The sequence below is a fragment of the Ovis aries genome, chromosome 16 (assembly GCF_016772045.2).
Source record: "Ovis aries strain OAR_USU_Benz2616 breed Rambouillet chromosome 16, ARS-UI_Ramb_v3.0, whole genome shotgun sequence".
Classification (NCBI taxonomy): domain Eukaryota; kingdom Metazoa; phylum Chordata; class Mammalia; order Artiodactyla; family Bovidae; genus Ovis; species Ovis aries.
In genome coordinates, this window is record NC_056069.1 from 4,081,012 (window position 1) to 4,104,733 (window position 23,722).

General features: G+C 50.1%; 1 protein-coding gene across 1 annotated transcript in view; it reads right to left on the reverse strand.

The window, feature by feature from the left end:
• Positions 1-23,722, reverse strand: part of STK10 (serine/threonine kinase 10) — a 130,051-nt gene that overhangs the window by 68,315 nt on the left and 38,014 nt on the right. The window contains exon 3 of the mRNA XM_015101234.3: positions 5,259-5,307. Within this exon, the coding sequence (XP_014956720.3) occupies positions 5,259-5,307 (49 nt within the window). The remainder of the gene's footprint in view (positions 1-5,258; positions 5,308-23,722) is intronic.

The window sequence follows — 23,722 nt, forward strand, 5'->3', positions numbered from 1 at the left end:
TTTCAGCTTCAACATCAGTCCTTCCAATGAACACTCAGGACTGACCTCCTTTATGATGGACTGGTTGGATATCCTTGCAGTCCAAGGGACTCTCAAGAGTCTTCTCCAACACCACAGTTCAAAAGCATCAATTATTCGGCATTCAGCTGTCTTCATAGTCCAACTCTCACATCCATACATGTGAGAAAAGGCTACTGGAGAAACCATAGCCTTGACTAGAGGGACCTTTGTTGGCAAAGTAATGTCTCTGCTTTTTAATAGTTAGCCATGGCTTTTCTTCCAAGGAGCATCTTTTAATTTCATGGCTGTAGTCACCATCTGCAGTGATTTTAGAGCCCCCAAAAATAGTCTTTCACTGTTTCCATCGTTTCCCTATCTATTTGCCATGAAGTGATGGGACCACATGCCATGATCTTCGTTTTCTGAATGTTGAATTTTAGGCCAAATTTTTCACTCTTCTCTTTCACTTGCATCAAGAGGCTCTTTAGTTCTTCATTTTCTGCCATAAGGGTGGTGTCATCTGCATACCTGAAGTTATTGATATTTCTCCCAGCAATCTTGATTCCAGCTTGTGCTTCATCCAGCCCAGCATTTCTCATGATGTACTCTGCAGAGAAGTTAAATAAGCCCCATGACAATATACAGCCTTGACGTACTCCTTTTCCTAGGCTGTTGTTCCACGTCCAGTAGTAACTGTTGCTTCCTGACCTGCATACAGATTTCTCAGGAGGCAGGTCAGATGGTCTGGTATTCCCATCTCTTTAAGAAATTTCCAGTTTGTTGTGATCCACACAGTCAAAGGCTTTGGCGTAGTCAATAAGGCAGAAATAGATGTTTTTTCTGGAACTCTCTTGCTTTGTCTATGATCCAGCGGATGTTGGCAATTTGATCTCTGGTTCCTCTGCCTTTTCTAAATCCAGCTTGAACATCTGGAAGGTCATGGTTCATGTACTGTTGAAGCCTGGCTTGGAGGATTTTTGAGCATTACTTTGCTAGTGTATGAGATAAGGGCAATTGTGCAGTAGTTTGAACATTCTTTGGCATTGCCTTTCTTTGGGATTGGAATGAAAACTGACCTTTTCCAGTCCTGTGGCCACTGCTGAGTTTTCCAAATTTGCTGGCATATTGAATGCAGCACTTTCACAGCATCATCTTTTAGAGTTTGAAATAGCTCAACTGGAATTCCATCACCTCCTCTAGCTTTGTTCGTAGTGATGCTTCCCTAAGGGCCACTTGACTTCACATTCCAGGATGTCTGGCTCTAGGTGAGTGATCACACCATTGTGATTATCTTGATCATGAGGATCTTTTTTGTATAGTTCTGTGTATTCTTGCCACCTCTTCTTAATATCTTCTGCTTCTGTTGTTAGGTCCATAACATTTCTGTCCTTTATTGTGCCCAACTTTGCTCCCTTGGTTATCTCTAATTTTCTTGAAGAGATCTCTAGTCTTTCCCATTCTGTTGTTTTCCTCTATATCTTTGCACTCATCACTGAGGAAGGCCTTCCTATCTCTCCTTGCTATTCTTTGGAACTCCGCATTCAAATGGGTATATCTTTCCTTTTCTCCTTTGCCTTTAGCTTCTCTTCTTTTCTCAGCTATTTGTAAGGCCTCCTCAGACGACCATTTTGCCTCTTCACATTTCCTTTTCTTGGAGATGGTCTTGATCACTGCCTTCTGTACAATGTCATGAACCTCTGACCACAGTTCTTCAGGCACTCTATCAGATCTAATCCCTTGAACCTATTTGTCACTTCCACTGTATGGTCATAAGGGATTTGATTTAGGTCATACCTGAGTGGTCTAGTGGCCTTCCCTACTTTCTTCAATTTAAGTCTGAATTTGGCAATAAGGAGTTCATGATCTGAGCCACAGTCAGCTCCCGGTCTTATTTTGGCTGACTGTATAGAGCTTCTCCATCTTTGGCTGTAAAGAATATTATCAATCTGATTTTGGTGTTGACCATCTGGCGATGTCCATGTGTAGAGTCTTCTCTTGTGTTGTTGGAAGAGGGTGTTTGCCATGATCAGTGCGTTCTCTTGGCAGAACTCTATTAGCCTTTGCCCTGCTTCATTCTGTACTCCAAGGCCAAATTTGCCTGTTACTCCAGGTGTTTCTTGACTTCCTACTTTTACATTCCAGCCCCTTATAATGAAAAGGACATCTTTTTTGGGTGTTAGTTCTAGAAGGTTTGTAGGTCTTCATAGAACTGTTCAGCTTCTTCAGCATTACTTGTCAGGCCATAGACTTGGACTGCTGTGATACTGAATGGTCTGCCTTGAAAACGAACAGAGATCATTCTGTCGTCTTTGAGACTGCATCGAAGTACTGCATTTCAGACTCTTCTGTTTACTATGATGGCTACTCCATTTCTTCTGAGGGTTTCCTGCCCACAGTAGTAGATATAATCGTCATCTGAGTTAAAGTCACCCATTCCAGTCCATCTTAATTCACTGATTCCTAAACGTCAGTGTTCACACTCTTGCCATCTCCTGTTTCACCACTTCCAATTTGCCTTGATTCATAGACCTAACCTTCCAGGTTCCTATGCAATATTGCTCTTTATAGCATCGGACTTTACTTCCATCACCAGTCACATCCACAGCTGGGTGTTGCTTTTGCTTTGGCTCTGTCTCTTCATTCTTTCTGGAGTTATTTCCCCACTGATCTTCTGTAGCATACTGGGCACCTACCGACCTGGGGAGTTCATCTTTCAGTGTCCTATGTTTTTGCCTTTTCATGCTGTTCATGGGGTTCTCAAGGCAAGAATAATGAAGTGGTTTACCATTCCCTTCTCCAGCAGACCACATCTTGTCAGAAGTCTTCACCATGACCCATGGTGTAGGGCCACCCAAGACAGACAAGGGCAGTCTGTGATTACTTAGTTCTTGCTCCTGCCCAAGCTCCCGGGCTGAGGTCAGCCTCGCAGTCCTGCCTGCTTGGTCCTTAGGCTGAAGGCTCCCAGGCTGGTGGGCAAAGGCACTGCACTGAGGCCTCCCTCTGGTTGGAGCTTCCAGGTTCCCCTGCAGCGCCTGGAGGAATCCCCAAGGTCAGATCCCTCAGGCTCAGTAAAAACAAGCATGCCAGCCAGCGTGGAGGCGCCACCTCCAGTGTCCTGGGAAGCCCGGCTCCGGAGCAGGGCTCCTGAACCAGGGATCATTCTGGGTCTATAACTCTTTCCCTGCAGCCTCGTCCTTGACCCCTGCATCTCCCCCAGCAGGGGTCCAATCTCAGAGTCTGTGAGGACTTCAGGGCCACACAGACTGCGCCTGAACTTGGGCACTGCCTCTTACTGGCCATGTGATTTCTGGCAAGTCACTCTATCTCCCTGCATCTTCATCATTGGTCTGTAAAATGGAATGAGGAGGACATGAAGGCAGGGCTCCAGAGATAAAGCATGTCAATGTCTCAGCATGGAATACAGTCAAGGAAAGGTGATGACTATTACGCTGGTCCTGAGATTATGCTGGAATGTCTGTAGCAAATTTTTAAATGTCAAAAGGGTACCTGGCTCATGTCTGGTCTACTTACATAGATGAAACAGGAAAAATCAAAGTGAGGAGGAGGAGGATGGCCTCAGAGCCACCATTCTTTGAGCCTTTACAATGCGCCAGCACAAGGATAAAGTGTTGGGTGTGTAATTTCATGAAAGCTTTATAATAATCCAAAGAGGTAGATAGACATAACACAATTAAAACAATTTCTTTTGTTTTGATGTGGACCATGTTTTAAAGCCTTGTTATTAAATGTGTTACAATATTGCTTCTGTTTTATGTTCTGGTATTTTTGGCCAGGAGCCATGTGAGAGCTTGACTCCCCAACCAGAGACTGAACCGGAAGGCAAAGTCTTAAGCACTAGATGGCCAGGAAAGTCCCTATGACACATTTTTAAAGTCCAGTTTATTGAGATACAATTTACATACAGTAAAATTCGCCTTTTTGGGTGTACAGTTCTGTGAATTTTGGCAACTGTATGTAGTCACACCAACAGTACCACAGTTTAGATACAGAATACATACTTCTATCACTCCCCCAAATTCCCCACTGTCCCCCTTTCACCCCCCAACTCCAGCCGCGAAGCAATCACTAATTAGATCTGGTCCTATAGTTTCATCTTTTTCTAGGAAGGCATATAATTGGAATCACACAGCATGGTCAACTTTTAAGGTAAATTTTTGATCACACACCAATACATGAACACTTTCGTCCTAATAAAACAAAGCTGCAACGCTGCAGATGAGCCTAAGCCCCCTTTGAAACCACATCCCCACCTGCACCTCATCCTTCTGCTCCTCAGGAGAGCTGAGAGCCAAGAATGGATAACAGCTCGCAAGCCACGGCCAGCAGGATCAGAACGAGCATAACAGCTCACAAGTCACGGCCAGCAGGATCAGAACGAGCACTGGCGTTAACACACTAAAGCGGCCATACAGTGATGCACCAGACGCACGCTCCCCCCACGCTGCAAAGGGGCCAGCCCAGCGCCCCGCAGCTAGCAAGCCGAGGAACCTGGGATGGCCCTCAGGAAGCCTGGGCTCGCCCCTCCACACAGCTCTGCCAGGCGATGGGCGACAACCCAGGGCAGAAAGACCCTCTGAGCAGGGCAGGCATCTGTGGGAGAGTCAACTCCTGGCCACAGAGCTGCAGCTGCGACCTGGCTCTCACTGGGCCGGCTCTCCCCATGCCAGCTTCTCTTATCCCACCTGGCTTTCTAAAATAGTAATGGCAGTTTCTTCAAGCTGCCAACAACAGAGAGCAAACCGCCTGGAGCTGGACCAGTTAGTTCCATCAGGGGAACTGAGAGAAAATGGGGGGCGATCCCCGCTTTTCAAAGAACCTCCCTCAGGGCTCTCATTCTCACCTCCTACAAGTGCTGTGGGGTTCGGCAACCGGGCAGCACACCAGTCTTACATCCAGACAGCTTGAGGGAGCCAGTGATCCACTCAAGGACATATGGCTCTTTGAACGAGAAGTTTTGGTCTTCTGAGCACCCTGCATCCTCTCCAGTAACCCAACCCCTGCTCCCAGATGTGGACAGAGTGGGAAGGTACTCAAACAGACCATGGGCATTACTGGGGTAGGAAAGTGATGGATCCCAGTGCTCGACAGCATCAAGGAGGACTTATCCAGGGGCTTCCCTGGCCATCCAGGGCTTAGGACTCCATGCTTCCACCACAGGGGACACAGGTTCAATCCCTAGTTAGGAAACTAAGATCCTGCAAGCCACTCAGAGAGGCCAAAAAAAAGAAATGACTCACCCAGCATGATGGCATCCACGGCTCCCCCAGGACAGAACTCGATCATAATCTGCAGAAAATACAAGGCAAAGCAACATGAGCAGCAGTGCCCAGCTCACGAATCGGGAGCCCCTCCAGGGCCAGCCCCGATCAGATAGGTCTGCTAGCACCTGATGCATCTGCTCTTTGGCCCCTCTCGCGCCTGCCCAGGGGTTTGTCCAGTCTGCCCCTACACCCCTGAAACCTGACACCAGTTCTTACAGGAGGCTCTCACACCCAAGAATTACCTGGGCACTTCATTTTTCAGAGGGAAAAAAAACAGAACAAAACAAGTCACCATGGAAACCTGCAGCTTCAGTGAACAGCCTTTTCAGCCAAGCCCCAAGCCCGCATCCTTCCCTTCTCCTCTGATCAGCCCTGTCCGCTCACTCACCCCCACCCGCCAGTCACCCTGCTTCTTACAATTCAAAGCCAAGTCTCAGAGGATTCCAGCACCTGTCTGTTGACTCTTCTCCGTCACCCAGAGCCTGGAGTATCAGAACATCAGGTCCTTGAAGCCCAGCTCAGGTAGAGAAATCAAAGCCCAGAAAGGAGCTGTAATTGACCATGGCCACACAGGTTGCCTAGTGGCTCCTGAATGGAGAGCAGGTTTTCCTAACCTCCAGGTCATTCATTCACTCAACACACATCCAACAGGTAGCAGGCCCTGGGAGAACCACCTGATATGGGCTTTCAAGGGCTCCCAGCCCAGTGCAGCAAATGGAAAAAGCCAGTTAGAGTCACAAGTGCCAGGGGTGCTGACACAGGCCCCCTCCCTGGTCTACTCCCATCTTTGCTCTTTCTAGCCGACTCTGGGCTCATTTCATATATACAGGAAGACACTTTCTCTTTTTTTTAAAGTGCAGGTAGAGATGGGTGGGGAAGGCAGAAAGTGACACAAACTTCAAGGCACTCCCAGCATCTCCTCCAACTCAAGGTCAGACACAGTGCCTGAGGGCCGCTCAAGAAGGCCCGCTGCTCTAAACAGAAAAGAAAACCTCAGCCGTGACCTCATTGGCCCAGAGCCAGATCTCAGGCCAGAGCCAGCTCTCCAGCCATAGGAGGGAGGAGCTGCTTCAGTGTTCCAACGAGGCCTCCTAACTTGTAGTTGACTTTCCAGAGGCTTCCTGGCACTGTAAATATGAGGATGCGGTGATACCTGGTTGGACCCAAGTCCCAAGCCCACCGCTCACTAGTTGTGGCCTTGGGCAAGTCATTTCAACCGTGTGAGCCTGTTTTCTCAACTGTAAGACGGAGCTGCTGATGCTGTTCCTCTTAGCTGGGCCCCACCTCTGAGCTATATTTAGGGGACAGGCCACCCCTGGAGGTCAAGCAGGGAGCTCTAAGCTGGGCCAGGGACACCAGAGAAAAGGGTAACAGGGAGGGGAAGGCTGTAGCACCCTCCCTCAGCCCAGGGCAGCAGACAGGCCTGCCACGTGCTGGACAAGGCTACACGCCACGGGAAGGGCCGGGCAAGGCACTGTCCACGTGCTCACACACCCCCACCTGCCAGGGAGGAAGGACAGGGCCCCTGATGACAGTCACTCTGGCCCTGCTTGGCCATGAGGACGTCAGGCGTGCCCCAGCTCCCCTGGACTACTCTTTACCACTGTGCCATCGTCCTAAATAAATGGCATCAGATGCGTTAGCATGCTGCAACCCAGTATCTGAGGCAGTGGTACTTCTTTCTTCCACTCACTCACTCACTCGAGTGCTCACTGAACCAACCACCAACCAACCAGGCCTGTTCCCAGGGTCAGAGCGCCCTGGATACGGGCATCAACCTCACGAAGCTCAGTATACCATTCTGCCTTTTAATGATGCTTGGCGCTACAAAAGAGAACCCCAAATCCTAACTGCTAGAAAAAGCCGAGCCACAAGAGGCAGGAGTGGAAGGGAAGCCCAGCTCAGTCACCACACAAGTCATGGATGTGGCCTGTAAGATGGTGGAGTGGCACGCCCAGAGCCCACAGGAGTGACAGTCATCCAGGCCTTGATGGGCAGCACGTGAGACTCAGTCAGTAGGAACTGTTTCTAGGATTTCTTTCTTGAGCTCAGGGGTTCAGGGGTTTTTTTTGTTTTGTCTTGTGTTTTGAGACCCCATGAAAGCCACCTTCTCACCCCTCATATAGAAAGATGCAAATACGAACAAATGTTTATGCGCAGTTTCACTGACTTCTTGCACGCCCTCAAGTCCCACCACCAAACCCAGGTCAGTGTTTTCACCAGCTACTGACTACGCAGCCTTGGCAATGACCTACCTCTCTGTAAAATGGGACAACACTAGAGACGCCCCCAGAACCACTCTAGGGATCCGATGAGGTGGTATGTATCAAGCAACAAGCCTGAGCCTCACACACACAGAGGCACAGGGCAGGTGCAGCCGTCTCCTCCTCTACCACGGGCCAGCTGAGGAGGAAAAGGTGGTGGGCTTGGCCTCGAGGCCTGGCATGTGTGTGGTCAGTCACTCAGTCCTATTCAACTCTTTGCGACCCTTTGGACTATAGCCCGCCAGACTCCTCTGTCCATGGAATTCTCCAGGCAAGAATGCTGGAGTGGGTTGCCAAGCCCTCCTCCAGGGGATCTTCCCCACCCAGGGATCAAACCCATGTCTCTATGTCTCCTGTACTGACAGGCAGGTTCTTTACCACTAGCACCACCTGGGAAGCCCTTCAAGTCGGCTTCCTTATTAGCTATGTGCACCTAGGTAAGCCACTTAATGTCCCCATGCCTGGATTTCTTCATCTGAAAGTGGTACTAATCTTTTCTCCGCCCAGCGTCATCAGACAGCCAACGACACGTCCAATACAAAAGCTACACCAACGAATATGCACTTGGTGAATCTAGCAAAGGAAATCTCTAGAAAGATCACACTTCAGCTCAGGCGCTCAGTCGTGTCCGACTCTTCACAATCCCATGAATCGCGGCACGCCAGGCCTCCCTGTCCCTATTTAGGCTTCCTACAAAAACATGCCTTCCCAGAATTACAGTTCATCAACACTCCCACTGCCAGTATCAAAAGTCAGTATGAGAAGTGGTCAAACCTGGGCGGTTCCTGCATCTTTCAGCGAAACTGTCCCTTACACAATGCCCTTGCACAAGGCCCTTACACAAGGCCCCCGTGACCCCTCCCCTCCCAGGTCAGCACTACGAAAGTTGAAGCAGTCTGCCAATCTAGTTTGCTTCCTCTTCTGCAACTTGAGACCTCCATGATGCCCTGCACTTCCCATATTTTTTTACTTTTTATTTTCTTTGAGGCAAGGAATATGACTTTATTTGGAAAGCCAGCAGACAGAGAAGATGGCAGACTAATATCTCAAAACAGACATCTTCCATTATCATTATTATTCTGCGCCAGCTACTGGGAAGCTCTGAGTTTAGCTTTGGTTTTACTCCCATGAATAAACGTACCAACTTTTCCTTCTACATCAGGATTAAATCTATAATATTCTACAATTTGCATGTGGACCCTGACGAAGTGTCTTTAGAAGACGACTGTCCTGTAAACTACACTTCAAAATGTGAAGCTCTTTTTGAAACAGCAGTCCTCATTTGGAGTTAATCATAGTCTATGTCAGAGTGATGTTCTGTTTATTAACTTTCTGTAATTCTGCCCAACTATACTCTCACATGTGGCAAAATACAGTTTGGCTTTTCTTCTTCTCCTTTTTTTTTTTGAAAGTGGCTTTTTTCAGTCCTTTTAGTTTAAAAAGTTTCATGTCTTGGTGCCTTTTATATGACGTAAAAGAGAAAAATAATGTCTCTTTCATGACATGGTTCACACTGGGTTCCATTACATGGGTCTTAACACTTAACATTTCAGCTCTCAGTCACAGGGAGCTTATAATATGAATTTCTTAGCACTTTTATAGAAATACATGAGGTTTAATTAATAAAATGATTATCTCAATAAATGTAATAATAACAATAAATAAAAAGAAAACAATCGTCTGAATGCCTTAGGATATTACTAAATAGCCTGTTTAGAAAAGAGAATGGAAAAATTACATCAATACCCACAAAAGGTTTCAGTTCAGTTCACTTGCTCAGTCATGTCCAACTCTTTGTGACCCCACGAACCACAGCATACCAGGCCTCCCTGTCCATCACCAACCCCTGAAGTTTACCCAAGCTCATGTCCAACCATCTCATCCTCTGTTGTCCCCTTCTCCTCCTGCCCTCAATCTTTCCCAGCATCAGGGTCTTTTCAAATGAGTCAGCTCTTCACATCAGGTGGCCAAACTATTGGGAGTTTCAGCTTCAACATCAGTCCTTTCAATGAACACCCAGGACTAATCTCCTTTAGGATGGACTGGTTGGATCTCCTTGCAGTCCAAGGGACTCTCAAGAGTCTTCTCCAACACCACAGTTCAAAAGCATCAATTCTTCAGCACTCAGCTTTCTTTATCGTCCAATTCTCACATCCATACATGACCACTGGAAAAACCATAGCCTTGACTAGACGGACCTTTGTCGGCAAAGTAATGTCTCTGCTTTTTAGGTTGGCCATAACTTTCCTTCCAAGGAGTAAGCATCTTTTAATTTCATGGCTGCAATCACCATCTGCAGTGATTTTGGAGCCCCCCAAAATAAAGTCTGACACTGTTTCCCCATCTTGGTCTATTCTTGGTCTATTTTCTACATTTTATTCAACTACTATGTTATAAAATTTCATATTAGAAGTACTCTTAATGAAACGTACTGGCCTAAAATCACCCATGGCTACAGATGCATCTGTTCATCTGCAAAGGGATGGGGCTGTGCCTGTCCACAATGAAAGTCCCAGCAGGACCATGCCCAGAACAGCCTCTTTAGGGTTTTCTATATATAAGAGCTTGTCATCTGCAAACAGAACTAATTTTACTTCTTGCAATTTGCATGTCTTTCTTTTTTCCTGACTCATTGTGCTAGCTAGTGCTCCCAATACTATGCTGAATAGAAGTGATGAAGGTAGGCATCTTTGCCTCGTCTCTGGTCTTAAGAGTGTTTAGTCTCTCCCCACTGAGTATGTTCACTGTGAGTTGTTCATATGTGACCTTTATTATGTTTAGATACTTTTCTTCTATTGGTTTGTTAAATGTTTTTCTCATGGAAGTGCTGAATTTTGTCAAATACTTTTTCTTCATTAGCTCAAATGATCGTGTGTTCTCCCACCTTTATTCTCCCAAGGCAGTTTGTTGTATTCATTGATTTTCATATAGTAAACCATCCTTGCTTCCAAGAATAAATTTCACTGGTCATGGTATATAATCCTTTTAATATGCTATTGCTGCTGCTAAGTCACTTCAGTCGTGTCTGACTCTGTGCAACCCCATGGGACTGCAGACACCCAGGTTCCTCCGTCCGTGGGATTTTCCAGGCAAGAGTACTGGAGTGGGTTGCCACTGTCTTCTCCCTAATATGCTGCAGTGCAGTCAAAAAACAACAAGAAAAACACGCTGGGCTTCTTTCTAGACACTAACAATGAAAAATCCAGTAAAAGAAAATTAAGGAAACAATTCCATTTATAATAGCATCAAGAAGAAGAAAATACTTAGGACTGTCTAGAAAGAGGGAATAAGATTAAACCAAGGAGGTGGAAGATCTGTACACTGAAAAGGGCAAAACGTGGCTGAAAAGCATTAAAGATGATACAAAGAAATGGAAAGACATCCTCTATGCATGACTGAAAGGCTTTGTTAAGACGTCAATACTACCCAACACAATCTACAGATTCAACGCAATGCCTACCAAATGCCCATGGCATCTTTTATAGAAACTGAAAAAATTCATACTAAAATTCATATGGAATATCAAGGGACCCCAAGCACCAAAAGAACCCTGAGAAGGGACAGTTGGAAAAAACTGTTCAAAGAAAATTGAAAGTCTCATACCTCTTGATTTCAAAACTTACTACAAACTACAGTAATCAAAACAGCATAAAGACAGACACATAGACCAACGGAAGGACATCCCAGAAATAAACCCTTACATATATAGACAAATAATTTTTAACAAAGGGGCCAAGAGCATTCGGTGGAAAAGAATAGTCTTTTCAACCAATTTTGTTGGGAAAACGGAATTACCAACATGCAAGAGAATGAAGATGGTCCCTTACATCATATACCAAAATTTACTAAAAATGGATCAAAGACATAAATGGAAGAGCTAAAACTACAAACTCTTAGAAGAAAAAAAAATGAGGGAAAAGTCATGACATTGAATTTAGCTATGATTTCTTGGTTTTGACACCGAAAGCACTGGCAACAACAACAGAAAAAAAACTGTACTTTATCAAATATAATAACCTTTGGACATCAAAAAAACACTATCAACATGGTGAAAAAGCAACCCACAGAATGTAAGTATATAGGATACTTACAAATCATATATCTGATAAGCGACTAACATCACGAATATATTAAAAAATATACTTTTACCACTCAATCTTGAATAGACACGTACAGATATACAAATAGCCAATAAACACATGAAAATATGCTAAGCATTAGTAATTAGAGAAATGCAAACCAAAACCACAATTTAGACCTCGAGGGGCGGGATGGGGTGGGAAGTGAGAGGGAGGAGGTTCAAGGGGGAGGGGACAAATGCATACTAATGGCTGATTCATGTTGATGTACGACAGAAACCGATACAACACTGCAAAGCAGTTATCTTCCAATTAAAAATAAATAGGTTTTAAAAAGCCACAATCAGATATCACTTTTCACCCATCGGACTGGCTATTAAAAAAAAAAAAAAAAGAAAACAAGCAAGGACGTACAGACACGGGAACACGTGTGTTGCTGGTGGGAATGCAAAATGCTGTGGCCACTGCAGAAGACATCAAGGCAGTTCCTCAAAAATTTAAAACTAAAATCTTAAAAATTAGAAACAGAATCAAAACTGGAATTGCCCTATGAACTGGCTCTCCACTTCTGAGTATATACCCGAAGAAATGAAAAGCAGAGTATCAAACAGATGCTTGTATACCAAAGCAGCATTATTCACCATAGTTAAAAGCTGGAAACAACCCAAGAACACATCAAGGGATGAACAGAGAAACAAAATGTGGCACCTCCATACAATGGAATATTATCCAGTCGTTAAAAAGGAATGGCGTGTTGACACATATGAATGAACCTTGAAAATATCGTGCTAAGTGAAAAAAACATCAGCCACAAAAGGCCACACATATGTGATTCCATTTCTATGAAATGTCCAGAATAGGCAAATCCATGGTAGACAGAAGATCTAACCAGTTAATCCTAAAGGAAATCAACCCTCAATATTCACTGGAAGAAGTGATGCTGAAGCCGAAGCTCCAATACTTTGGCCACCTGATATAAAGATGCGACCCATTAGAAAAGACCCTGATTCTGGGAAAGACAGAAAGCAGGAGGCGAGGGGGATGACAGAGGACACGATGGCTGGATGGCATCACAACTCAACGGACATGAGTCTGAGCAGCTCCAGGAGGTGGTGAAGGACAGGGAAGCCTGGTGTGCTGCGGTCCATCCAGACACAAAAAGTCAGACGTGACTGAGCGACTGAACAGCAACAGAGAGAGAAGGATGAGTAGCTGCCAGAGGCTGGGGGCAGGCTCCCAGGGTGGCAGGCTGTGGGCCTCACAATACGGCCTAAACGCTTTCCAGCTAGAAAAGTGCGGACACCATATGCGAAGCCCTGTCCAAGGACATCTATGCAGTCGCTCATTTAATCCTCACACATTTCTTTAAGGTGAGTACTGTTATCATCTCCATTTTCTACGTCAAGGATCTCCAAAGTTTATCTGTAAAGAGCACGCATGCTCAGTCACTCAGTCATGTCTGACTCTTTGCAACTCCATGGACTGTAGCTTACCAGACTCCCCTTCCATGGGATTTTCCCAGCAAGAATACTGGAGTAGATTGCCATTTCCTTCTCTACAGGGTCTTCCCAATCCAGGAACTGAACCCTCATCTCCTGTACTACAGGAGGACTCTTCACCACTGAGCCATCAGGGAAACCTTTCCATAAAGAACCAGACAGTAAATAATTCTGGCTCTGCAGGGCTTTGCCTCTGATGCTTCAGCCTGAAAGCACTGGTGGACGAGACCTTATCAAATGAATGTGGCTGTGTGCCAGCAAATTCCATGGGCCACAGTGATGGGACTTCAGGGTGTGCAAGAAGGTGGCAGGCCAGATGTGACCCACGGGTGGCTCCTTAACACCCCTATTCCAGATGAGAAAACGGAGGCAGAGAGTGTTTCAGTCATTTATCAAGGTCCCCAGCTAATAGGAGATGAGGCCAGGATTTGAACCCAGGTGCTCTGATTTATGAGCTCATAGTCTGTCCCTGGGCTAGAGTTCTTCCCCAATCATTTGCAGGACACTTAACATGTCACAGCCATCCCTCATGGCACCAGAACATATCTTCTTTATAAGGATTTAACCCCACCGGCCAGGCTGGAATTGCCCTCCCACCCAGTCTCGAGACCCACAGCAGGTACAGGCCGAGCTGGGATCTGATCCCAGGCTGCTCACGCTAGCTGCCTTGCGTGAGGAAGACAGGTCTGCCTGAGCCTAAATACGGGGAGCACACTCCAGAGCAGGAGGCGTTTGCTTTTCCTGGGCCCTCTTGTCAGGTGAGTAACCTCGGCACAGCTGGTCTCCCTAGTCAGCACTCACGAGCTCTTTGTGTCCCTGGAGACCTCAGCCCATAAACACACTCAGAGGACGCCCAATGGGAGACAGCCTGCGGTCACTGGCTTGCGACTGCTTGGCGCCCAAAAGAAACTGGAAACCTGTGTTCACCTTGATCCCCTATCAGTTTAGATTGCGCAGCTGTCATGGAGCAGCTTAAGGGTCCCGGCCTTGCTACAGGATCCTGGAGGGCCAGCTCACCTCCCCGATCATGCGTGCACTCGTCCATTCGTGGACTGACGAGGCACCTGCTCTATTCCTGCACTATCTCAGCCACAGGAACTTGGCCCTGCACCTGTGCAGGTACTCTCTCCCCACGTGGGCAGTGTCCTCTCAGAGTTGCCCTGGGACCGGTGACTATAAAAATCTTCCTTGGAGCTGTTGCAAATAGAGAATCAGCTCAGTAATCGTTAGGACTGACAGAGCAGAGTTTAAAATCTCTCTCCTCCACCTGATCAACCCTTCAGAATGAAACACTGGCACCAAAGTCCTGCGCCGAGCTGATTTCTGCCCCAGCAAGTAACGTGCACACAGAACCCACCGTCCCCCAACCCCCCACCGAGTGCACTGTCCCCCGCCGTCATAGTTTCACTCCATGCCCTCGACTTCCTCAGGACGTAAGCGGTTGCCTGATCAATTAACACAGGTTGGCCTCAGTTTCCCCATCCACGACAGCTAATAGGAACTGAGAGTCTTATTTTGTGCCCGGCCCTATGCCAAGTGCTTTGCATAAATTACCTTACCATTTGAAGTGGGTATTCTGAAGAATGCCTCCGCCTCACAGGATCTATCGTGAGGATTAAAGGGAACAGGGCTAAGGTAACAGGTGCCTGGCTCTCAGAACATTACCTGGCACACAGTAAGTAAATGCTTGATAAATGCTACCTGTTATTATCAGTATCTTGTGATGCTTTATTCCCATTTTACATATGAGGAAACTGAGGCTCAGAGAAATTAAAGTCACAGAAATAGTTACCAGAGCCAGGACCTGAACTGGGGCCTCTCTGGCTGCCAAGTCAACTGCACTCACCACCATGGAGAGACCTAGTGACCCCACGCCCCCATCCCTGTGCCTTAGGAAGGAAGCCAGAACAGCTTGAGACATAGCCTCCCGGCGGTGGGGGAAAAGGCGCCTCTGTCTCCCTGCTCCAGCACTCGCTGGGCCCCAGGGGTCAGCTCACACATACCAAGTGAGCTTGCTCACCCAGAGATAAAGGAGCCAAGATGTCACAGCCCAGATAAGAGCAGGCTTGAACCACCCACGGGGTTTCAGACATCACCAACATGTACAGCCCGCAGGCAGCAGGACCAAGCCTGACCATCCTCAAGAGACAGCTGAGGCATGCTCAAGCCATACCCTGGAGACTGCACGGTGCTCGAGGCCTGGGTCTGCTCCTTTACCTGGCCCTCCCCAAGGCCAGCAGGAGTTCTGGGTACAGAGATGCTCAATGACTAAATGTCGGCAACACTCCTGCAACTAAATGCAGATACAACTAAAGGGCAACTCTCTCTACTCTTCTTGCCTGGAGAGTTCTACGGACAGAGGATCCTGGTGGGCTACAGTCCATGGGGTCACAAAGAGTCAGACACGACTGAGCACACCTCTTGCGTAGGTCTGGACACAGTCCCAGACCTTCCCCTGTCCTGTGACTGTGCTGTCCAAACCCCTTTCCTGCTCTGAGCCTTAGTTTCCCCACCTGGAAACTGAAGCCTCTAACAGCTGAAAGGTCATTTGCAACATTGACATCTGAGGGTCCAAGGTGAGGGACATCACTTAATCATTAAATGTCATATTTAATACTTATAAAAGTTCATTCATATCATAAATTACAAGAGCCTGGACCTGATTCGTGAACAGTGTTTGCTGAATGAATTTATGAGAACGAAGAAATATGAATGAAACATTTCAGTGGCCTTCAGATGCCCAGAAATCAGCAAAACTGCCAGAAAGATGACTCACATAGCTGATTCTGCAAAGAAAGGAAGCCAGTCCCTCCCTCTGCTGCCGCCCAAGAGACCAGAGATAATGACTGCCATTATTGAGCGCCTAAGTCATACCGGGCACTGTGCTGAGCATTCTACAAGCATTCCTTTGCTTCCTCCTGTAAGCAATTGTGTTTCTCTCTGTTTCACAGATGCAGAAACTGAGGTTGGTGGGGAAAGAGCCTCCCTAAAGCCACCAACCTCCTGAGTCCACAGAACGAGGGTAGAAACCCAGGTCTGTCCGACTCCCAAGGTCCAAAGGGAGCCGAAATGTGCAGCCAAAGGCAAGCCCGTTCCCCTCTCGAGACTTGCTTCTTCTTGGGGAACAGGGGTGGGTGCTGCCTCTTCACCCCTTCTTTCCCAGGTCTCCCTGCCCTGAGAGGCACAGGGACACCCTACCAGCACAGAAGACAGAGGCTTCTGTTTACTTGACAGAGACCTGTAGAAAGAAGGTCCCCAAAACACAAAAGTGAACCCAAAAATGTCTCCAGCTTCTCAGCAGCTGGTCCCTGGAGGTGGAGTCCAGGACCTCCACACCTCTGAGCTCCAGGCCAGACAATGCGGCCATTGAGAGGGGCAGCCCACACCCACGAGGCCTCCCGGGAACGCCGGGCCTTGCTCTTCTGCCCCCAGCCCCACCCACCACATTCACAGAGACTCGGGGAAGGAATTCGAGTTCCCCTCGAGACTGGCAACTGAGTGCCCCCGGGCAAGAAGGAAGCACACAGGGGATGACCTTGGAGTTGCAAGGGGGAACCCCTAAGCCTGTCCAGCACATCTGGCACACCCCCCGGGCAGGGGAGGTAATTACTAGTCAAGATAACCGAGGCAGCGCCAAATGTGCTGGCCCCAGTCCCGGGGCACCCCTGGGATGGAACTGAGGTGATTCCAGCTGGGGATGCCTAACTTCTGGCATTGTCTGGCCCAGAAGTCAGGAGCACTGACTTCAGGGTCAGCGTTCCTCTGAGCTTAAGTCCAAACGCTGCCACTGTGTGTCTTCAGGCAACATGCTTCACCTCTCTGAGCCTCTAATAGTATGTGCTCACTGTAAATGGGGATAACACGTTCTCACCGTGGGAGGCGTGGGAGAGTAAATGGGCTAGCACATCGAAGAACAACAAGCACCAGGCCTGCCACCCTGCAGAGCACAACAGACGCCAGTCACCATCGACACGGGGATGACTGTCCCCATGGCCACTCATCACACCGGAAATCAGGGCTGGGACCAGACTCCAGGCAGACACGAACTGGATTTTCAGCCCCCAGGGGAGACACGGACAGATCTCTGTCTGCACAGATATTTTTGATCTCTTGGCCATCTGTCTGTCCAGCCATCATTCCCCAAAACCAGGGGTGGCAGGGCTGCTGCCGCCAAAGAGAGGGGTGGTCCAGGGCCGTGCTCCTCAGAAGACGGACTCACAGCCCACACGACCAGGAAATTAGGGCCACAGGAAGCACAGACACACCGCTGGGAGGCCTGCCTGCCTGGTAGGACGCACATTCTTCAACTAAAATCATTCAGGGTTTGTGGCATGTGAGACAGTCCTCGAGGGGCAAGCAGAACTGAAACCAAGGGGAGCAGGGTGGTGAGGTGGGCATGGCGGCAGAGACGGGGCTGAGCTGCTCACAGCCAGGGAGACAGCACAGGGTGGGCGTCCGTGTTCTATCACATCCCCAGGGCAACCCCCGGATCATCTCCAAGGAACGAAAACCTGAGTAAATAGGTAAGCCCAGGGTTTCCACCCTGGAGTCAGACACGCATGCTCAGTCACTCGGTCATGTCCGACCCTGTGACCCCATTCCTAGCCCGCCAGGCTCTTCCGGCCATGGTTCCCAGGCATACCTGGGTTCTAATTCCGGCCCTGACACTAACTAACCTTGAACAAGGAATGACCTTGGAACAAGTAAGCGTAGAGCTCTGACCCTCAGTTGCAACTATAGAATCTGCCACCTGGGGAGTGAACAAATGGGAAGACTTGGGGAAAGCCCAAGACCTGGCACTCAGCGAGTGTGCTCCAACCAGTAACACCGGAGGCTGGACGCACGTGGGAAGCTGACATGACCACCACACTCTCACAGACAAGGCCCCAGCACCAGGAGCAGCTGCCCCAGAAAAGTTGAAGGAACAGTCTGAGAGCAGCAGAGAGCAAAGCAACGACCCTGGGTGCCCCGGGCAAGTCCGAGCATCTATCCGGCTACACGCTCTACAGTTTCATTCTTTGTCTGCCTCCTCGCTCCCACCCCACTGCCCCATAGACAGTGGGCTCCTGTGGACTCCTGAAGGGCAGAGCTTTGCGTCTGTGCCCTTAAAGCTTCCTGGATAGTCCGGCAGCTGATAGTCTGGAAACATTTGCTGGTGAACAAACCAGTGCACGAGTGAGTCGGTGCCTGGACGAGAGAATGAGTGGACAGTGGCTGCCCCGCCTGCTCCGGGGAGGCGGGGCCCGGCCACCCGAGAGCATGGATGCAGAATGCCAGACACAGGCAGGAGCTACTGCGACGGGGACGCAGAGGCTCTGCCATGGCAGCAAGCACTGAAGGGCCCATCAGTGAGGACCCAAATCTAAGGGCTCCGGAGACCGAGACCCGTGCGGGCACAGCCAGGAAGGAAGCAGCAGCCCCCGGGACCCAAGGAAGACGTAAGACTGCCTGTGAGCCTTCGGCTCATCCCTCTGCTTCCCCACCTCCCAGGCAGGCCTGCAGTTACCCACTCGCATCTGGGCCAGGCTGGGTTAAAGGCAGCGAGGCCGCCTGGGCGGAGGTGGCGGCAGATGGGCAGCAGGTGGTCGTCTATGGGCGACCGCGCTCAGCCCAGCTCATAGATGCCATCGGGAGTATACGCCCCTGTGGCTGGAGCTGCCAAATGTTCCAGTCAAGCCAGACACTTGGATTCTCACACGAGAAACACCAGCTTACGAAGGGTCACACTTCTGCAGAACTCTAGAGGAAGCCTGTCTTCGGTACAGCCTGTGGGCCAGGTTTGCACATTTAACTGCCATCTAGACTTTGAACAACAGACATGACCTGTCTGCTGGGTGCCTGGCATGGGGCTCCTACTGTCTTGCCAGCTGGGACACACTAGGTTTCTAGCGAAGCCAACGGCTTCGAGATCAATGTCATCACCCTTAATGTCCAGATGGGGAAACTGAGGCTCAGAGATATACCTGGGGTCACACAACAGCACACAGGCAGCCAGACTCCAGCCCACATCTGGCTGACTCCAAAGCCATTGCTTGATGGACCGAAGGCAGGGAGGGTGTGTGTGAAGCTGGGGAGGAGCAGTGAGCAGTGAGGGGGTGGGAGGGGCACACAGGAGTGCCCCAGAGGGCATGACAGCTGGCTGATGGGCTCAGGGGGTGAACTAAGTGCTTGGGAACGTGGCAGGCAGGTCCCTGGACCACAAGAGTCGCCTTGTGCCTATGAATGTGACCCAGAGACCCCAGCCCAGCCACCGCCACAGCAGGATTCCAGACAGAGCCCCATGTTACTCCAGCCTTGCCGTCCACAGCTACTCGGTTCTACCTGCTCAGGGCTGGGGGTCCACTGGACCCAAGGTAGAAGCTGGAGGGACTCCAGAGCCACAGGCCCCTCCCCACCAGACACTGCCAAAACATGCTCTGCAAGATAACGGCTCCTCAAGTGCAGGAGGGCGGCCCAGGCTGTGTCCTCTGAACAGTTCCCAGTGGTTCCCAGGGCTGGTACCCGGGGTGCGGGGGCACCGGAGCAGTGGGAATCTGGCTGATCTGGGTTGGAATCTGGCTGGGAGCCCTGAGCCAATCTCTCTCTCTCTCTCTCTCTCTCTCACCCTCAGTCTTCACACCCATAAAATGGGTTGACAACATCTCAATCCCATAGAAATGTGAGGATTTGGCAAGTTAATCACAACAAGGCCCAGCGCACAGAGGAAGTGTCCAGCAAAGGCCCGCTCTCTGTGCTCCTTTGCTGATCCCTCCCTCTCACCTCCACCCCCTGCCTCTTGCCTCCGCTGCCTGGGCTGCACAGCACCCTGTCTGGGCAGCAGAAGTGGTTAGGAGTGAGAACACGCTTGCCCGGTGGCTTGAGCTGCACAGGCTCTCAAGTGCTCTGTGCTTAGCCGCTCGGTGGTGTCCAACTCTGAGTCCCCATGGACAGTGCTTTATGGAATGCCATTGCGATTACGTGTGTCCCCGAAGTGGACGCCCCTACAGGCCTAATGCAGAAGGGCGCAGAGGTCGGCAAGCGCCAGGGAACGTCAGGAGCACCAGGATCCCATGGGAAGAGGTGCTGCCCACAATTCTGCCAAGAAGGGCCACCACAGGGCACCAAGCTGACCACAAACATGGAGCTCAGACTTCAGAGGGCAAGGGCAAAATGAGCCGGCTCGGGCCAAAAGACCTCCTTGAGATCACCCCTTCCGCGCCCTGGGCGCTGCAGGCCAGGAAGGAGCGGGGCAGGAAAGGGACGGTGCCTCCGAGGGTCACAGAGGGCTGGTCCCAGACCCGCGACCTCCGGTGCGACTGCAGCCCGGCGCCCTTCGACTGCGCTGAGCGGCTCTCTCCATGCATGCCGCGCTGCTGGTGACTTTCTCGCGCCACATTCTCTTTACAGTTCTTGTATTATTTTAAGGCCAGATATGCAATCTCTGCGGGTGACCAACGGCTAGCCTCGGAGCCCAAGGCGACAAGCCACAGAGACCCTGGCCGGTGACACGAGGTCACACGAACATGTGTGGACAGCGGGCCCCTCCCACCCACACCCTGCTCTGTGACCCGGGCCTGCACTTCCTCTCGGGAGGAGGCTCACTTTCAGACAAGCGGCCACATTCTGGAAAGCCTGCAGTCACTTCTTCAGACTCACAGGCACACACAACTCGGTGTACACGCACAGGAAGGTCACATATGCCTCACAGGCCTATTTTTGGATTCCTTACACCAGGAGCCCTGGTTTAAATGCCACCAGATCTGGGAAGCTCAGTTACGGGCAAAGCAGCCCTGACTCTATGAAAAAACAGTCATCTTGCACAATTTTCTGGGAAAACACAGTCCTCTTAGTTATCTGTACTTTCCTCATTTGATAGAGACATAGGATGAGAAATAGATCCTCTCACTTCTACTTTGAGAAAAACAGTGACAGATACAGGGAACAGACTTACAGTTGCCAAGGTGGAGGGGGCCTGGGGAAGGAAGGATTGGGGGTTTGGAATTAGCAGATGTGAACTATTACATACAGGATGGACACAAACAACAAGGCCCTGCCGGATAGCACAGGGAACTGTTAGTCAATCAATACCCTACACGAAACCATGATGGAAAAGCGTATGAGGAAGACTGCACATATATATTACCGAGTCATTCGGTACAGAAGAAATTAACACAACATTGTAAATCAACTGCAGTTTGATCACTTTTTTAAAAAAAGAAAGAAAACCAGTGGTGTGTGCCAGTGACAAACAGCCCTCAGGCTCAGTATTGGGGGACATTAGGGAGTAGTGAGGTCTGAGGCTAATTAGAGAGCAAATCTCCACCTGAAGGGCCACTGCTGCCCAGCCCCAGGCAACTGCTGCCACATCTGCTGGTTGTTCTAAAAAAAAAATGTCCAAAGGCCAACAAAATGCTAGCAGCAAATTCCTACAACCATCTCGTGTGCAAAACAAAATCTGCGTGGGTCTGCCCTAGCCCGGCATCCTCAGTCTGTGACCGAGCTCACGGCCTGACTGGCTCCTCCCAACACAAGAGGCTGTGAGTGGGAGAGGCACGGGCCTCGACCGAGGGCGATTTGGTCCCCAGGGGACATCTGGCAACACCGAGGCCATGCACGTGTGCCCAGTCATGTCCGACTGTTATGACCCCATGGACTGTAACCCGCCAGGCTCCTCCGTCCATGGGATTCTCCAGGCAAGGATACTGGAGTGGGTAGCCATTCCCTTCTCCAGGGGATCTTCCTGACCCAGGGATCTAACCCAGGTCTCCAGCGCTGCAGGCAGACTCTTTACCATCTGAGCCACCAGGGACAGAGGCAGAGACAGAGCTAAGCACCCTACCATATAGGGCCACTCCCCCTACACAGAAAATGACCCAAACCCTGACGCAGACCAGAGTCCAGAAGGCCTGGGAGTTCCTCTGGGGAACATGGGAGTGTTCCCCAGACGGGAGTGGTGGGAAGCTTGCCCCTCCAGCTTGGGGCAGCTGCTGCTTTCTCTGTGGCTCCATGAGATTTCAACAGAGGGCTCTACAGCTAAAGATGCCTGGAAAGTGCAGGTGGGGACGATGCAAGTTGAGACATGAGCTGGGGAGCAAGACCACTGGCCCCCAGGTGGTGGCCTCCAGGGAGAGGTGGGTCCACACCCAGTCTCTGTCCCGCAAGTGTTTCTGGACAAGCTGGGCCACGCCAGTCCTAAGAGGACCACCCCAACCTCTGGCCTCTCGGGCTTGGCAAGCCCAAAGGCACTGGCCAAAACAGTGCCCTGGCCTGGGGCGTGTCCCCAAGAGGAGGTCCTGAGACTGGGGCACCGCACAGCCCTGGGGGAGAGGAGTCCCTCCCCTGCTCACCCTCCCTTCTGAGCCCAGTCGCAGCCGGGCACCGAGGAGGCCCACGGTGACAGCATCCCTTCTAACGTGGAGTGCAGGCCCAGGGTGGAGGGCTTTGGCAGGCAAAGGGATTGGGCCAGAATGGAGCAAACTGGTTTATTTTCCTTTATTTCTATTTATGGCAAGAGGGCCCTAGTTTTCCATTTAGGGTAGTGAGATGAAAGTTTCTTTTTCAATAAATATATTTAACTTCTACAAAGTGAGTCACCTTAAACAAATACTAACTATCCCAGAGGTAGCACAATGAATGAGGTTTAGGAGAGGCAGCCCTACCAAGAGTGTTACTACAGCTCTGTAAGTCTGAGAATGACAAGGCCATCCCTGGGGGAGGTGGGGTGGGGAAATCCAGGAAGGCTCCCTGACTGTGGAGGCCTTCCATGCTAAGTAAGAGTGCTTTGTTTGGTGGTCAGCAAGGAGATTCCTGGGCTGATAAACTTGTGCAAAACTTTCTGCCCAGACAAAACTTGAGGGCAGAGGGGCTTCTGAACTTGACCTGTGCCAGGTCTGCAGGAGTGGAGGCCAGCCCTGCTGTGGGTACACAAAAGGCCATTCCTCACCCTGCGCAGACTTCATCACCCACCCTGACATCACTTTTCATCCTGTTGGCCAGTGGCGTGATCACAGCAAAGCCTCCGCAAGGTTCAGAGTAAAAGGAAGAAAAGGCAGAAGAGAAGAGGCTTCCGGAAACCCAGTATGAGGACACAGTGGGAACGGAAAGGAAGAACTGTGAGAGGAGGGGAGAGGCAGTCACTGGCATTAACCAAGCACCCACGCTGGGCCAGACTCTGCTGCCCGTGCCCAACCTGCACACCTCACGTAATCCTTACAACGGGCGAGGTTGTTATCATCATTTCCATTTCAGCGGTAGAGAGCCAGGACTCAGCGGCCAGCTAAGATCTCAGCTGGTGCTATGAGCCAGGACTGGTCCCCACTTCCTCCACCGCAGGGCGGGGAAGAGGGCAGTGCACGCGACACACGCAGAAGACTCAGCCAGTGAAGACTCAGACTAGTTAATCCCACTAATGGCTGAGGAAGAGGGCGGACCTGGCCTGCCTGAAACCGCCGCCCCACCGAGGCCTCCCGCCACCCACAACAAGACCACAACCCCTACCTGCCTGTCATCTCCTAGCACCCCACCCCAACCCAGGCACACTGGCCCCTCGGCCCCTCTGAACGTGATAAGCACACTCTCACACCTCGGGGGCCCTTGCTGACCCCTGGATCCTCCCTCAG